Genomic DNA, 17,561 nt, shown 5'->3' with positions numbered 1-17,561 from the left:
GCAGGTTGTTAGAACTGGAAGGAACCTCAGAGATGGTCACACTGAACCTGCCTTATGGTGCACCTGGGAAAACACGCTTAGGGAGGGCAAGTAAACCGCACAGCACAACAGCTGCCACTCGGGGCCTACATTCCCAGCAAAGGTCTCTGCTTACATGATTCCTCATAGCCATGTGATAAAAGTCATCACCCCCATGAGGCATCTGGGGATGCAATGAAACCAGAATAGTCCTCTAGAATTTGAAAACTTACACGCATAGCCCTCTTATTTTTAAAAATTTCATCTTGATTCACTTCAGCTCATAGGGTTTACAGAAATATTGTTTCTTTCAAGAAAACAACAAAGAAATGATGACTTCCCATGTGAAATCCCTGGGAGATGGGGGACTCAAGACACGTTCTGTGTCTCGTCTCAAAGAGCCCATGAGGAAGCAGAGAAACCCCAAACCTAATGTTTTCCAGGGTGCACCACTGCGAGGCTGGAACAAATATCAAAGGAAGCTGTGACTTTAGAGATGACTTACATGCAACTTGCAGTTTTGTCATTGATCTCTTGTGTGACCTTGGGCAGGCACTATCCCACTGTGTTCCTATTTGATCCCCCAGAACTGTGGGGGGAAGGAGGAGGGATGCTCTCTCAGTGCCCTCCCAGCTGAAGCACTGACAGGGACCCTGGCTTTCCTCACTGCTGTCCCTGGACACCACCTCCCCAGCCTTTCCTCCATGCTTGCAAAACCTGGGAAGGGGGAGGGGTGGGTGTCTCTCTTCCATTAAGCTCAGATTTATGAAAGTGACTTGTCCACATTTCTCTGGAGAGTGACAGCTGATAAATAAGGAGTTCCTGAGGTGCTCTGTCCAAATCTGACCATGGCAATCAGGGGAAAGACAAATAATTTCCAGATTACTCTGGGTTGAGGTAGCTGCTCAAGGATGATGTTAATTCTGCTGTTTACAGAAATAAGTCCAGTGTGAGTTAAAGCTTTTTAGTGTTTAAAACCAGATGGTATTTCCTGCTTTGATCAGCCTCAGAGCTTTGGTTCCCATGGCAACCTTCAAGTTCCAACTACTGCAACTTCCCCGTTCTCCAAGCTTCTTCCTCTTCTACTATCAGGCCAGGGTCTCTGGAGAATAAAGCCACTAACTAGCTTGTGCATAGCACTTTACAGTTTATAGCACACTCCAGCATCTGTTATCTCATTTACTGCTCACCACAGCCTTGGCAGATTTTATAGATGGGAAGTGAGGCCTCAGAGATGAGGTGATCTGCCTTCTTAGCCCTCAGTGGGACTCTAACTTAACTTTAAGATGCTGGACGTGATCTGGGGGTTTACTCTGCCAGGATAAATACGAATGTAAATACCTGCCCTGCAGACCTACTTTGCTCGTGATTACTAAATTGTCAATTCCATAAATGAGGTGGGTCTAGATCAAAGTATGTCATCTTTAGGACGGTTACTTAAGTTCTCTGTGGCTCACTTTGCTTGTCTGTAAAATGAGTGGTAATAATGGTACCTCTGGATGGATGAGAGGATTAAGTATGCATGTGAAACTACAATCAGTGCTTACTGGAGTTGAAGGAGAAGGCTAGGTGAGTCTTAGCTCTACCCTAACTACCCGTGTGACATTGCTTGCAGAGCCTGTGTCCCACTTCTCCTCTGTGTAAGAGGAGCCAGCATCAGAGTGTTCACATGCATGCTGTGCATGCTAAGATCAATGCGCCACCACGTTCCATGCTGAGGTGCATCGATGCATCCCCTGGGGACCATGCAGGGCCTGTGTTTCTTATAAGTGTTCGCGGACCACAGTTTGTTTTTGTTTAGAGGCAGGATCTCACTGTGTCACCCAGGCTGGAGTGCAGTGATTCAATCATAGCTCACTGCATCCTTCAACTCCTGGGCTCAAGCGATCCTCCTGCCTCAGTTTCCCGAGTAGCTGAGACTACAGTTGCTCACCATCATACTTGGCAAATTTTTTTTTGTATTGATATTGGGATGAAGGGGATGGGGTGGCAGATGGCAGGTCTGGCTTTGTTGCCCAGGCTAGTAGTAAATTCCTGGATTCAGTGATTCTCCTGCCTCAGCCTCTCAAAGTGCTCGGATTGCAGGCATGAGCCACTGCGCACAGCCTCCAGACCACACTTTGAGAGGGAAGGCTGTGGCTAGACAAGCACCACGCAAGTGTTATGAATGATTAATCACACAGAGAGCCATGCCACATCAGTAGAAAGCTCAAGGAGCCTGGAAAGCCCGTGGGGAGTGTAAGTATGAGCCCACTTGGAGTTTTTTCTTTTTCTTTTTTTGAGACAGAATCTTACTTTCTCATTTTCAGTAGAGTGTCCTGCCATCAAATCTCACAGTAACCTCAAACTCTTGGGATCCAGTGGTCTCTGGCTTCAGCCTCCTGAGTAGCTGAGACTACAGGCACACACCACAACGCCTGGCTAGCTTTTCTAATTTTTTGGTAAAGATAGGGTTTCATTCTTGCTCAGGCTGGTCTTGAATTTCTGAGTTCAAGCAATCCATCTGCCTTGGCCTCCCAGAGTGTTAGGATTACAGGTGTGAGCCAAAATACTTGATCTTTATTTGTCCTTTTTTTTTTTTTTTTTTAATTTGAGACAGAGTCTCACCCTGTTGCCCTGAGTACAATGCCAAGCTAGGATTACAGGTGTGAGCTGAGTCTGGCCCCATTTGGAGTTTTTTCCCAAGTGTGAAATTCTGACAGAAGGGCTCCTCAGCCCCCCAGCCCTGGGCTCTGCATCTCCTGGAACCCCATGGGGTTCTGGTGAAAGCTATAATCGATTTGGGGGCTCTCAACAGAGGATGTAGAAACTTCAATGTGTTATCTTACAAAATACACTCGTTGGTAATGACTTGTATGATTCTTTAAAAATAAAAGTGAACTTTTTAAAATTAAAAAGTCAAGGTGACCGCCCAGGAATACGAAGTGACCTGCATTATGGTGCATGACAGGAGGGGACTGACGTTGACCCTACACAGCTCAAGAACAGTCTGCATCTTGTGCTTTCCCTCCCAATTTTCTTGGCTCTGCATTCTTCCTTACACAATTGTGGCTCATAAATTGAATTTTGTATATTAATTGCTACCCAATTCATTCTTTCCATAAATCTGGCCAGTGCCTCCCTGGCCTTCATCACAGGTCCATAACCCAGCTCTGTGACTGGTGACAAACAGACTGGTCATATATCCCGACCTCCAAGGAATAGTGAGAAGAAATGAATCATTAAAAGCTTCGGATGCTAAGGAGCGCCTCCTTGTTCAGGCACTGTGCTGGGCCCTTGGACTGTTTGTCCTCACACCAGTCCTCAGACTGCTATTGCTCCAGGGGGTCATAAGCTCTGGGAATGCCGGGACCTTGGCTCCTGCAGTGGCCCGTCATGGTGTGCCATCAGCCACCTGCCTCCTGGGAAAGGCTGTCGACCCTCCATGCTGCTCCCTGACACACCCAAGGCTCCAGGTGGCTGATGGAAGTTCCTTTGAAAGATTGATCTGACTCCAACTCTTGACCACTTCCCTTTGTGAGGATTTGGCAAGTTATGTCTCCCTGTGGCCACCTCACTCACAAAGATGTCATCAAGAAGCTGCTGTGACTTTGATGTACAGCTGTCTTAGCACCCTTTTGGTGGCTGAGGCTCCCTTCTGTGCATGAACAGCCTGAGCATTTAGGATGTCCCGTCACAAGTCAGCTCCCCAAGTGCCCACTGAGACCAGCCATAACTGTGCTTGGGGACTGGTCTTGGGATGGACATCTGTGGGGTGTGGGGGGTGGAGCCAGGTGGGGCGGGAGGAGGGGCTGTGGGCAGTGCTGAGGCAGGGCAGTGGGTGGAGGAGCCTCCTGGAGGAGGTTGACACTTAAACAGGTCCCAAGTGGGTGTCCATACCAATGCCTAGGTGCTTCTGGAAAACACTCATCTGTGGACTCAAAGGGAAAGTTTTTGCATTGAAAGTAGAAACAATTATTCCCAGAGAAGCTGAGAACCTCCCGAGCCACATTGGGAGGAAATAAGAACCAGAGAGGTGGCAAGAGGGCACAGACCCTGGAGTATAAGAGGTGACTTGGTGGGGAAGTCTGTACTTTGCTAGGGGACTCGCTCCTCCCCAGGGCCGAGGCCAGCACTGCCCCATCTGCTGGTGGATCTGTGAAGCATTTTCTTTGCTGGCCCCTGGGAACACTGGCTTGAAACACTGGGTGTGCCTAGATCCCCCTGACCAAGAGGCACAAGCGTATGTGTAGAGACAGAACACCCCAGAACAGCTACGTGTCTATCACACTGAAGGACAAGGTGGAAGAGGTGCAGATCAGCCAGGTCATGAACTCCCCACTTTTATTACAGCAATATAAATGGAATCATGTTTCATTAGCCTGATGTTTTTAAGATTTACCAGGTTGTAGCATGAATCAGTACTTCCTTCCTATGGCTGAATAACAGTCCACAGTATGCCACATTTTGTGTATCCATTCATCAGCTGGCGGGTATTTGGGTTGTTCCCACCTCTTGGCCATTATGCAGAGTGCCATGAATATTTGTGTGCATGTTTTGGTCTGAATACCTATTTTCAGTTCTTCGGTTGTTCTACCTCTGAGTGGAATTGCTGGCTTGTACGGTCATTCTATGTTTAACTTACTGAGGAACCACTCTCCCTTCTTTACATAGCGTTTCATAGAACCGCAGGGTTGGAGGGGACCTCAAAAGTGACCTAGAACTATGCTGCTCTGACTTCTGGATTTCATATACCACTAAAACTCAAACTGCCATCGCCACAACCACCCCTCCCAAAGTAGGAGGGACTTGACAGAATCAAAGCCACCTGGCACAAAATGAACACACTCAGTGTCAGGCAGCAAATTCATAGCCTTGAGCTTGTTTTTTGTATCATCTCTACTGCCTACTGGTACCTGGGAATCACTCCCCAGGTCCAATGTCCTACCCAAGTCTGCATCCCCTCTCCAGGTCCCTGGCATAGGCTGTCCCTCCCTCCTTCCCAGGGCTCTGATCCCTGGAACGGTCAGTCTTCTTCGTGGAGTGCTGCCCCCCGTTCCAATCTCCCCAGCAGCCTTCCCTGTCCTCTGGGGTGCCAGGGCCTCACTCCTCCTTCTGCTTCCCCAAGGCCCCCAAGAGCTGAGCATATCAGTGAGGCCCTGGGACTGGGGGTGCCCACCAGCAGTCCCCTGACCTCAGAATTTTTAAAAGAAACAAAGAGAGCCACTATACTATTTATAGTATTTCAGCAGCGCCCCCTCCCCATTATGAACAAGTTGCAGAGACTAAGCAATGTTTCATTTATTTGTGCTGTTGTTGGCAAGACTGTTCCAATTCACGGTTGCTCCCTTTGTGTCTGACAGGCAGCAAGACGTCCTGATGAGACCTGGGCTCCAGGTGAGACCTGCATTCAAACTGAACTGGCCTTTGTTAGCCATGTGACCTCAGTGAAGCTGGTGAATATATGTGTACCACAGTCACCGAATTGATAGAAAGGAAATATTCGGGCTGCCTCCCAGGGTTATTGTGAAGATGAGGCAGGTCAACTTCTAGAAGCTTCTAGCACACCCCAGGGGTTTGCTCCACAACAGTTATCACTAAAGGAAATCAGAACAGTGTTTTATACCTTTGATAAGCACAAAGTGGGAAGACAAATCCACCATTATTTAGTATGTGCAGTTTGACAAAATTCTTCCAAAGAATTAAGTCCCTGCCTGAAAATAACAATAAAAATAGTGCTTGATGTCGAGGATGAAAACCCACTCTCTAAGGCTGAAAGCGTCCTGGTCTCTTATCAACCAATATCTATCATGTCCCTGGTGAGAACTTAGGGCAGTGTTTTTCAACTTTTTATCTCACAGCATACTTGAATTTATAGTAAAACTTCCATGGCACATTTAAATTATGTTGGTCAAAAAAGAGTAACAAAAGAATATATTTACTGGGCTTTAATCTTCTTTTGAAATAATTTAATTAATGATCTTTACAAATTTTCATAGCACATCTAAGATCCTCTCATGGCACACTGGTTGAAAATCACTGACTTAGGGTATGGCCAAATCCTAGCACAGCCGCTGGGAGGGTGGAACAAGGTCTCCCGGACAGGGATGGCCTCCTCATCTACCAGCCCTAGAGAGGAGGCTCTAACAGGGCCCAGGACCCAGTGGGACGGGAGATGTAGTCTGCTATGGTGAGGGAGCCCCAGGGTGGGGGAGCTGAGACTGGGAACTGGGGTGGCTTCATGCTCTATAGCATTATTGTGATCCTTCTGCTTGTTTCCCTTCAGTCTCTCCCAGTTCTGGTGAATGTCGTTCTCTGAGATTGGCTCCTCAGCTGATACTATGGCTGATACTATGGCAGCACAAGTGTGGACTAGACCCTGTAGAGGAGGCACAGAGCCCCCTGAGGCCAGCGGGGAGCCCAGAAAGCCCTCAGGAAGTATTTCACCAGTGAGAAACTCCCAAGGGAGGTGACTCCCTACCCAGCACACCAAGGGGAACACCCTCTTGCAGGCCAGTCCTGCAGAATTTTGGATCAATTTTATTAGGGACAACATCAGGTATTTTTACATGTTGCATAGGACCTACGGTACTGGTTAACAAGGCATGATTAACTTGTTAGGAATGGACAAGGACAGACATGGTATGGCACCTTTATTCCGGACTGCAGAATCTTCTTGGGAAGGGTCCCAGGTCCTTCTGGAGGCACTGACTGGGAAGTGCAGGTCAGTATGGATGTTCGCAGTCATCGGCCTCAGGCCTGGCCTATGCAACAACGGTCTTCAGACAGCTCCACAGCAAGAGCAAGTCAGAGGGAGGCCTCCCTGCCCCCTCTCTGCCCACGGCGTCAGCTCCTACAGTTTGGCCAGACTGTCTCCTCCTGTTCTGTCCACCTTGCTGGGAAGACCAGCGTCACACGCCAATGGAGGGCAGGATCCAAAGGTCGACCCTTCCTTCTCCGACTGGCTCTGGCCAGCAGAGCCATCTCAGCTGCTGCTACCTCTTGCTGGAGATGGCTTCTTCTGGCCTCACCCACCCGGCCATAGCTTCATTAGGGTGGGGGAAAGGGAGAGGGAAGGGAGGAGAGAGGAAAGGGAGAAGTAGAGAGGGAGAGAGAGATTTAAAAACATGCAACTATCTCTGAGATTTCTCACATGTGTACAGCTCCACAGTATGAAAGGCCTTTCTCACCTTCTTCACCTGATCCTTAGCCCCTTGAGAACTGCAACTCCCTTGTAACCAAAAGGGAAACTGAGCCTCATGTAGATGAAGAAACATACCCAACATTACACAGTGAGAAGTGGCTGAGCCAAAACCCAGTGCTAAGTCTGACTCTAGATCCAGCACTCTTTCAGGGATAACGAATTGTTTCAATACATTCCAAAGGACCAAAAACCAGAAAAACAAGTAACTGACTTACCCCTCCTCCCCAGGTGATGTGTTACCCACAAATGTTACATGCTGCCTTTGCACACACTGCTCCCCAGCCTGGGGTGCCTTCTCTTCCTCACCTGCAGTCGTTCCAGATCTGCTCCAGTTTAAGTCCCAGCTCCGGTTCCCTCTTCGGAGCCCTGCCTGGGCTGAGGGGGAGCCATCATGGTGGCTTTCCCTGGGCCACACACGGAGCATACGCCTGTGTCACCACACCCCTGTACTACGTGCTCATCTCCTCTGCAGAACTAAGGTTGCCCTGAGGGCAGAAATGAGCCTTTTCCATCTTGGATTTAGATCGCAAGCATGGGGGAGGCACAGAGTAGGTGCTCAGTAAATGTTCAGGGAGCCAAAGAACGAAGAGGCAAACAGTCTCCTTGTAAAACCAGCTGGCCTCCATGTAATAGTCTGGTACACAGAAAGGTGGGAGCCCTGCCCTGGCCAGCAGGGGCTTGGACCGGCCCCAGGATAGAGAACCTTATGAGCGAAGTCAGGGAACCGCACCCTGATATCCCACTGCCAAGCAGACCACTGCTACAGGGGTGGGAGGGAGACACCAATCACCCTGAGCCAATGCATGTCCAAGGGCTGGGAGGCCTCATGGCTACTACTGTCCTGTCAAGTGGGGCTTCCCTGAAGAGGTCCAAGAGACCCATCTTGTACGAGGATACTGGAGAAATGCCCTGTGATCAGACGGGTGTAGGAAATGCTACAGCTCAGGCCTGGTGCAGGAGCCCGACACACTCCAGTGCACTGAAGGTTATGAGCTGTCCACAGCAAAGATGACCGTGCAGCTCAGCCTTAACCCTGTGTCTGCCAAATCCACCTGATCACAGAAGCTCACTCCACTTTCACATACACACCCCCTTATTTTCTTTATAGAAAACCTAGTAACCTCCTGTGGAACTAGTGTTCTAGGGAGCACACTTTGGGAAATACTGGTGAAGGTCACTGAGCAAGGGAGGCACTTCCTGTGGAGGGGATAGCCTGTTGGAGGTGGGTAGGTACACACGTGGGGTAAGAATGGTCCCCAGGAGGGAGTGATCAAGGGTACCAGGGACCTCTCACCAACCAGCACAGAAACTGCCTGAGAGAAAAAACCCTGGACATGAGTCCAGTGGAAAAGATAGGAGAGGCATCATCTAGAGCCTTGGTTTAGTTCTCCTGTCTGCAAAATGGGAATAAGGAGCCCTGCTCTGTCCAGGCTCATCCAATGAGATCATGGAGGTTCATGTTTGTGGAAAGGGACTCCAGCACAGGCACAGCTCCTGTGTGTGGTAGGTGCTTAGTCAAACCTATCTCAGCGGAAGTTACACTGATACATGAGACACTGAAGCACAGGACCTCAGTGAAAAGCAGGCACAAAACTGCAAAGCATGTAACAATAGGAGCCATGTATTTTAGGGGTAGACACTTCTAGGCCTATCGCTAGCCCCTGGAGATTATCAGTAAATTAAAACAGCTAAAGATTCCTAGCTCAGGAACCTTTAGGAGTTGGTGGAAAAGTCTGGACAGCCAGCAGGCCGGCTCTAACCTCAGACCTGCCCCCTTTAGAGCTGCGTAACTGGGGAGTGGCTTCTGTCAAAGCACCTGCTCCTCTACGTGCAGGAGGAGGCTACCCCGGTCGGGGGCGGGGGGCAGAGAGGGTGAAAAGACAGTGAGGTAAAGCTGCCAGTACACACATAAGGTGATCAAGGAGCGTGTCTCCTGTAAGAAGGATGGGCCTCGAGGAACCTTTACAGAGATGTCTGTTTGTAAGGGCCCAAATCAAAGGCTGTATCTTTAGTCATGTGCAAAGTTGGCTTCTGTGGGTAGGAGGAAAGGATGATGAAGGAACAGCACCCACTGGGCCCTGAGGCAGAGGGGCCTGAGCAGTATGGTAATGCTCTAAAAGCCACATAGGGGTGGGCTTTCATGGCTGGGGGAGGGACAGATGAGAGAGGGCACCTCCCACGGATACCAGCACAGCTCACAGTAGAGACTGAAATTCTGTGAAGTACCACCTACTGGGTACTTCCTACAGACCAAGTCCTTTATGCACGCTGGGCTGGTTCCAAGATCTAATAGAGAGACTGAGGGCTGGATCTGAATCTTGAACCTGAGTCCGGAGTGCAAGCTCTTTCTATACAACTATGCTGCCTCTCGGAGTTGGGACTGTTTACAGGTCTCCTCTTGCCTGTCCAGATGCTCCAGGGTGGACAGCAGCTCTGGCTTGTCCCTATATGCAGCCACCCAGCATATAACAGGGCTGCACGAGGTACTGGCCAACAAATCACTCACTAAAAAACACTGCAGAAAGCAAATGGCTTTTAAAAGTCAGAGCCCCTCTAATATAACGTGACATGGTCAGAAACTACAAGGGCCTATTCACTTTCAAGGAACATACCATTAACATGATTTAGAAAACAAATTCCAAATTCTACACATCTTTGCCTGGAACGCCGGAGCTTTCTCAATGTGACGCACTAACCTTCTGCTCCCCCTTGCAGTGCAGACAGCCCCATTGTGGCTGGAGTATCGGAGCATCATGTTGCTCCACCCTCTATTCTGCAGATGAGGAAGCCAAAAGCCAGAAAGAAAGGCTCCCCTCAGCAGGCCACCTCTATTTTTCCTACATAAAAGGCTGTTGCCACAATAAAGAAAAATGCACTCAACATACACAGCCTCAACACCTGCCGTATGATACATGAGCAGGTACAATGAGGTGCCAGAGCAGAGTCACACAGAAAGCAGTAAGGGACACCAGTGACTAGAAAGGCTTCATCTGATAGGTAGGTGACTTGGACCAGGAGGGACAAGCTGGAATTTTTAAGGGAAGCTGTGGCAAAGAAGGGTAATCCCTACTCCCCTTGCATGCTCCATCTAAGTTCAAAGTTGTTGCTGGGAAGCCCCTTGCTGGACGGAGACTACAATTCCCAGGCTCCTTTGCATCCAGGTGGGGCCACATGACTACTGGTGGCCAATGAAGCATGAACAGGAGTGTGTGCCAGTTAAGGACAAGGCAGTGAAGAAGTGACTGGGCCTTCTCTCCCATCCCTTTCCTTTGTTGCCAGCCAGGAGCAAAGACCCCAGGGCTTCCGAAGCACCAGAGGAAAGAAGCTGGGTCCCCAAATCATGATGTGAAACCACCTGCCAACCAGCAGTGGTCCTGCTGAGAGAGTCGGCCTGTGAGATGAAGTCTGTCACAGCAATAGGCACTGCCAACCTGTGCAGCAAGGACAGGACAAAGGGTGCTCCAGGTGGAGGGAGAAACGACTGAGGCACAGCGGTATGACAGAGCCAGGGGTACTTCTGGGAGCAGGGGCTGGGTCGTGGCCATGTGAAGGTGGAGGTGGGGTTCGGAAAGCTCACACTGTAGCCATAGGACGAGGTCACGTACAGGGGCTGCTGCCAGGGGCCCTGGTGTTGCTGGCACTGCTCTCAAAGGAAGAGTGGAAGTTGTGAATGGTTTCCTGTAAAATTTGTCTCTCGCGTCCCTGTGGAGGAAATTGAAAACAGACACAGAAAGTCTTGTTAAATCTTTTAACCATTAATTCAATTGACACAGTGCTGTTAATGCTCAACTCATACTCGAAAAACCCATAGGCGTCTTGGGGAAAATAAATTACCTAATTGAAAGAGTACCAAGCTTAATAAAAACACACTGAGTCAGAATCTCCCCCAGCACCTGCCATCAGTGCTAGACAGGCCCTTGGGATGCAGAAGTCTGATCGCTGTATGAGGACAGGAAGCAGAGCCCAGCCGGCAGGCCTGTGGCCTGGAAGGAAGGCTTCCTCCCCTGCCCCGCTCTGTGTCTTTCCAGCTGTCAGATTTCCAGGGAATCCAACAGGAGCCATATTTCTTCCTGCTATAGGGAGAGAGGATGAACTATCTTTCACTCCCCCTTGGCCAAAAGGTGTCAGATTCCTATTCACAGAGATTCCCTTCTCACCCCATCCCTACAAAACCCCCACTTCACACGATTGCTGCTGACTTTAGACCCTTTGTAAGAGGTGGGCAGGTTTGACCCTCAGAGGGCAGAAGGGTAGATTAAAAATATATTTGTTAAATTAACAAGTAGATGCAGTCAAAATGTAAAGTGAATTAAAGATATACAATGACCAGCAGATTGTTCTCTGCTAAGAGTGGAATGGTGGGGGAGGGAGTGTCCACTGAATAAGCCCAGACTTCAAATTTTCTTTCCTGTCATTTCACTCTCAGGTAAGGGGGTAGTTTCTGTCCATACCCCCAAGCAGACATCTCCTGTACTGACAAGGCCTCCTAACCCCTGAGAGGACAGTAAGATTCTCCTTTCAAAATTTTCCCCTTTTCTAGGCAAATAAGATGGAAACACGGCCTTAGCGTTCCATCAACACCAGTCTCAAGGCTACAGAGTAGAAGGCCAGGGCATGGGATGTCTCTCCTCCTCCACTAATTACTGGTGGCCTCCCTGGCATGTCCCCATTCCATGTCTGTAAAATGGGGATAATGTCACCCCCTGGGGCCTCAATTGAGCTCACCATGAGATAATGAATGGGGCAGCACTGTGCAACCCACAGAGGGCTAAGAAGTAATAGGAAAGGTGACAAGTGGTTTAATTACCAAACACCACCTCGGCCTTAACTGCCTGAAGAATGCGTTCATGGGGAGACAGGGTCCCTGCACTCACTGCCTCCTAACCTTAGGGGGGAGCAGTGATGATTAAAATGGTAAGCCTTTCCTGCATCCATAGCTGATTGAAGATGGTAATGATAATTGCCCTTAAAAAACCCCTGAGCGTCAAAGGATCCGATGGATAATTCTCAAAAGGAAAAAACAAAGCAACAAATGGACATTAAATGTAGAAAAAAAGGTTTAATCTACCTAATATTTCAAAAAAATGCAAATTAAAACAAGGCACTTTTTTTTGGCTTGTCAAATTAACATTATAAAATACTGGCCATACACACTCCTGGCAAGGCTACCGTGAAGGGAGAAGTCAAGCACCCACAGCTGGGGGGAGTGTTTACAGGCCCTCTTGCTATAAAGTAATTCAGATGTACATACACCTTGATTCCGACTCTTTGACTCAGTAATTCCACTTTTAGACATCTATTCTGATAAGATAATTATAAAGTTGTCTGTTGCCGCATTTTTTATATAAAGTTTGGATACCTACATGTCCAATGATTAGGGATTTTAAAAAAATTCATTTTCACACATCTATATACATTAATTATATGAGAAAAGTTCTTTGTGGCATAGATAGCTGCATAAATTTTGTTTAAGAAACCAGGATGTAAAAATTATAGATCCAAATTTATCTTAGCTATGTCATAAAAAAAAAAAAAAAAAAAAAAAATTGGCACAACACACCGCAGAGTTTTCTGCCTAAAAGTGAATGGTACTGGCCTCTGGGTGACTGGATCGTGATTTCTTAAACATAAAACAAACAAAACCCCCTGCCTTTTTAGCATTTTGGTAATGTGCAAATTTAGCAAAATGAATATGTACTACTTTGATAGGGACAAAAAAGGGGACAAGAAAGAAACAATGGTTTAGAACCAACTAACTCATCATTTCTAGTGAACCTTCTCCAATGCCTAACTCATCTGAAATTACCACACTCGTGTTTTCCCTCAAATGCACCACCCCCATTTTCTGTTTCTGTAGCAGCCTGTGTCCTGTATTGGGCACGTCCTCCTCAGGAGAGGCGGAGGGATGGCTCAGATCTCAACTGAAATACTGGGGTGGGTTCCCCTGGAACTTACCTGGCTTGTAGGCTGAGGGTCTCTAGTGCTTTGCTCAAAGTATGCTTGATAATATTTACTGACATTATGTTATAATGAGTCAGATCTGATTGTGTAAGAAATACATTTTACATCACAATTCTGTTTCATGCAAGCATACACAACTGAAACAGGCCCTGTCCTTTCTACCTGGCAAAGCACAGTGATAATTTTCTATTTTATTCTGTTTTTTAAAATGTTCCTCATGAACCATTACACAAATTCTACAACCCATCAGCATGCTGTGGCCACAGCAAGACAGACACGGGGCAAAGGAAGCCAGACCTCCCTCGCACACACGTCCCTGGCTGGGCATTCCAGTGTACCGAGCATTCAAGCCCCAAAGGGCCCAGCCTGTTGCAAAAAAAGGGACATGCTCATGCACTACAGCAATGGAAGAGGCAGGATCCCCTGCAGCCAGGGCCAGGCAGTTCTGGCCCGGAACATCTAACAGGCATGATGAGGGTTCTTGGAACCACCTTTGGCCAGAATTCTTTGCTCATTTTAAGCACTAGCCCAAAGTTGCAGCTGTAGCTTGAAATAGTGCAGAAGTTAAATTTGTTTTTTGTAATACCAAACTTCTCCTACTCATGTCTTCTCTCTACGGCACACTAGGCTACGTGGTCCTCGCTTCCAGAGGACTTTCTCTGGTACTATCTGCCCTGAATGTCAGGGCCTGTCTCTGGGGAGCTAGTTCAGACTGGCTCCTTGCCCTCATACCTGCTTCTGTCTGGAGTTACCTGACTGCAGGGTGGACGCTGCCTATGGGAAGGACAGTGTGGGCCTCAGTGGCTGCCTGGGCCTGGCACGTCAGGGGCATGTGGGTCACTTGGTTGGGAGCTGGTGAGTTGAGTCAAAGTGGGCATGAGCAGCCGTCCCTCTGCTTCACCTGTAGAGGACACACTCAGTACAGGATGCAGAATACTATAGAAACAGGGGATGCAAAGGAATTTGAGAGAAAGCTGGAAAAAGGTTCTAGTCTGTATAAACTTTAAGAAAAATGTCCTCCTTTTGGGATGGGCTCAAGATGTCACCTTGCCCATCCTGGTGATACCAGGTTAAGATTTTTAAGATTTGCAAACCAACCCAGTCTGTCTTCTTTTTGCGACCTGGACCAAGAGCATGGGTCAAAGGGGAGGTTTCTGGCTTATTAGTTGCCACCTGGTGACACCAGCTCCTGGTCTGTCCTCTCATTCCTCCTGCATCCAGAACCTTCTCTGTCCTTCTCCTTCCTTACTTGGCAGACACAGGGCACTCCCCACCTCCATTCTCTCCTGTGGGACAGGAGGAGGAAGGGTCCTCTAACTCCCGGGCCACAGCTCCCACCATCACTCGTATCGTTCCCCCTCCCCCTTGCCCTTCCTTGCACGGGTCACTCGGACCACCCTGGGGCCTCATCTGTCCCTTGGAGCCTCCCAAAGGCTATGGCTCTTGCACTGTGCTCCATCCACTCCTTTAGTTCTTTAAATGAATGGCGTTATCTTCTCACCTCAGGGCCTTTGCACACATGCTTCCCTCTGCCTGGTCTACACTGCTCTTCTACCCCTTTCCCCAGTGGCCCCATTCTTCCTTTAAATTTCAGCTGCCCTGCCACTTGCTCAGGAATGTGTTCCCGTGCCTTCCTTTTTAGTCCCACTCTAAGCTGGAAGCTTTCATGGCACTACCTGCCTCTCCATTACATGTGCTGTGCGGGAGCACTAAGGCAGTACAGCCTGTGGTCAGGACACAAACTCCAGGTTCCATTCCTGGCTCTGCCACTTACTATGTGACCTTGGGCAAATTCCTTAGCCTCACTGTGCCTTGATTTCCTCATCTACCAATATAAACTGGAACTGACCTCGGCAGCTTTTGAACAGATTAAATGAATGACTATAATATGTGACATGCTCAGAGCACAGGACTGGCATGGAGGGATTCTTTGCATAGCAAATATGCAAATAGCCCTTTTTCACGAATAAATGGATGCCCCAAAGTCTTTAGTGATTGTTTTGTGAACCACCCTGGGGCTTCTGTTTCCTAGATGCTGCCTTTCTAACAGCCAAGTCCTGCCCACCTCTGTAACCTTCGCTCCTGCCTCGCCCACCTTCTCTGCCCTGCGCATCTAACAGCAGAGTGGAAGTGGTGCTAGTCTGGAAGTCAGGAGTCACCTCTCATGTCTAAGCCTAGGCATCCCCATCTGTAGAGTGAGGGAGTCTAGGCCCAGGAAACAGGCAAGAAATCTAACTCCAGGCCCTGTAAACAGGCCATTTACAGAGGAGAAAGAACAAATAGTAAAATCTTGAGGAAAATCATCCAGCCTTGCAAATGCCTGCAGCAATGCTAACTAAGTCACTTTGAAGGATCAACTCGTAACCTATAGACAGGTAATAATAATCAATAAGCCCGGTATGCTGGCTCATGCCTGTGATCCTAATCCCAGCACCTTGGGAGGACGGGGCAGGAGGACCACTTGAGGCCAGGAGTTTGAGGGTGCAATGAGTTATGATGACACCGCTGCACCCCAGTTTGAGTGACAGAGCAAGAACCTGTCTCAAATCGTCATCATCATAATGACACGACAGCAACAAAAACAACCACCTCTAATCCTGGCAGGGCTGGGAGGAGCCACCTCCACACAGCTTGGTATAGCAGAAAGGTTCCGAAGACCTGGCTATAGACTCTGCCTCCTCCGTCCACCACTCTGTGACCTGGGTACAGGGTCTCCTTAGACTCTGCTCACACGCCACCTGACAAGGTAAATGTAAGGACACCAGCCTCCCCGGGCTGTCCTGAGGACTGATGCAGAAACGTATGCTATGTTATGTACAGATGACAAAGTGCCGTGTAAACGTCCATTTGCTGCGGGTGCTACGTATTTCTGTGCCTCACTCAGCAGTATTCAGAAAGAATCATGAACATGGCCATGCTCTCTGACATAATCTCATTTCATGGAACACAGCCCAAGGAACAAAGGAACAAATATAAAAGAAGGAAAACGGCAAAAGGGAGAGATTCCATTATGGTAATATTTATAATTGTAAAATCCCAGACGCGACACGACACTATTGTCCAACAAGTGGGAAGCTGTTAGGCAAAGTGTGAAAAAGCGTCAGGTAAGCAGGTATTCTACATTGCTGCTGGAGTGAGAAACAGAAAATCCAGCCTATATTTGGAAAAAAACAAAAGGCAAAATGCTCGAATAGCTCAATAGCAACTGAACTAACGTTTACAAAGTGAGTATTTGCCCTTTTTAGCTTGTGTTTTTTTTGTTTTTTTTTTGGTTCTTTTGTGTGTGCACGAGCACACCTTTGGGTGGGGGTGGGGGGTACTGCTAATCTTCAGCTTTAAAGCTGAGGAGACAGAAATCTGACATTAGACCAAAACACGGGATGCCACCGGCAATGGTGGCTGATGGCTCTCTGCATGTCAGGTGCCCTAAGAAGCATTTCAGTTCTTATAACCACCCCATGACTCTCACCCTGCAGGGAGGCTCGGGGAAGCACATGCTTTGCCCTGGTAACACTGCAAATAAGCAGAGGAGCCAGGATTCCAACCCAGAGCAGCCTGATTCCGGGGCCTGTCTGGCTCTGCACCCACAATGCTCCCGGGGGCAACACCTGGCCCGGTGAGCTCAAATTACCCGAGGGAATGAATATTCTGGCTAAATCTGGAGAGAAACAACAACCTAATGGAGAGAGAGGTGTGAAGAGGGAATGAGCCACAGCCGGAGGTGATGAGTTATCAGTTGTGAGCAGTGCGCAAGTGGGGTTGGATCTGTCACACATGCCAGAAGAGGCAAAGTTAGACCTCCCCTAGTCCCCAGGCTCCCAGCAAGGCTATCAGCCGTCTGAACAAAAAAAATAAAATAGACTGAGAATAATACCTTGCCTGCGTTCAGTTCAGAAATTGCTGCCAGAATCTGCTGCCTGGACCCATCTGTCTTAATGCCCAGCTCCTTCAAGTCGCCATCAGTCAGTGTGAGGAAGGCCTCCATATCCACCTGGGAAGAGAGGGGGGATTCGCCACCATCTGCCCGATGCCACACTCTTATCCCAACCGCAAAAGAAGCATCATAAGTCCGAGCTGCAAGTGCTCATCAGGAGCGAACTGATGATGATTCCCGACTCCTGATTCCTACCTTTATGCTTACAATTTAGTTGAAAATATCACTGAAACCCCACTCTCTTCAGCTCTAGCCCTCGGATTTTCTGAATAGATGGCATTTCGGAAAGACCCTTAACTGAAACAAGGAAAATCTTCAAGAGAATAATCTTGGAGGTAAGAAAAGCAGAAATCCAGACCCCTCTATTAGAAAGGGGGACCCGGGCAGCTGCGCCGTTAACAGTCTCGGATGCTGCCTAGGGATGTGGTGTGTCGTGGTATCCACCCAGCTTCCCCCACAGAGGAC

At 48.5% G+C, this 17,561-nt stretch overlaps 1 protein-coding gene across 6 annotated transcripts in view; it reads right to left on the bottom strand.

Annotated features, from left to right (window-relative positions):
- Positions 1 to 6,519: 6,519 nt before the first annotated feature.
- ANKS6 (ankyrin repeat and sterile alpha motif domain containing 6) overlaps positions 6,520 to 17,561 on the bottom strand; it is a 68,523-nt gene continuing 57,481 nt past the window's right edge. For 4 of the 6 annotated variants that reach the window (XM_053567831.1, XM_053567839.1, XM_053567886.1 and 1 more), the window contains exons 14-16: positions 17,037 to 17,153; positions 10,807 to 10,903; positions 6,520 to 7,042 (exon numbers count right to left, since the gene is read on the bottom strand). In XM_053567831.1, coding sequence (XP_053423806.1) covers positions 6,993 to 7,042; positions 10,807 to 10,903; positions 17,037 to 17,153 — 264 coding nt within the window. In that variant the 3' untranslated portion in view covers positions 6,520 to 6,992. Of the gene's footprint in view, positions 7,043 to 10,778; positions 10,904 to 17,036; positions 17,154 to 17,561 lie in introns of all 6 variants that reach the window. The other 2 variants (XM_053567846.1, XM_053567857.1) reach the window with 2 other exon arrangements.

This window comes from Nycticebus coucang, chromosome 2 (genome assembly GCF_027406575.1).
Source record: "Nycticebus coucang isolate mNycCou1 chromosome 2, mNycCou1.pri, whole genome shotgun sequence".
Taxonomy (NCBI): domain Eukaryota; kingdom Metazoa; phylum Chordata; class Mammalia; order Primates; family Lorisidae; genus Nycticebus; species Nycticebus coucang.
Note: the sequence above shows the minus strand (reverse complement) of the source record. Positions and strands in the feature narration are given on the sequence as shown.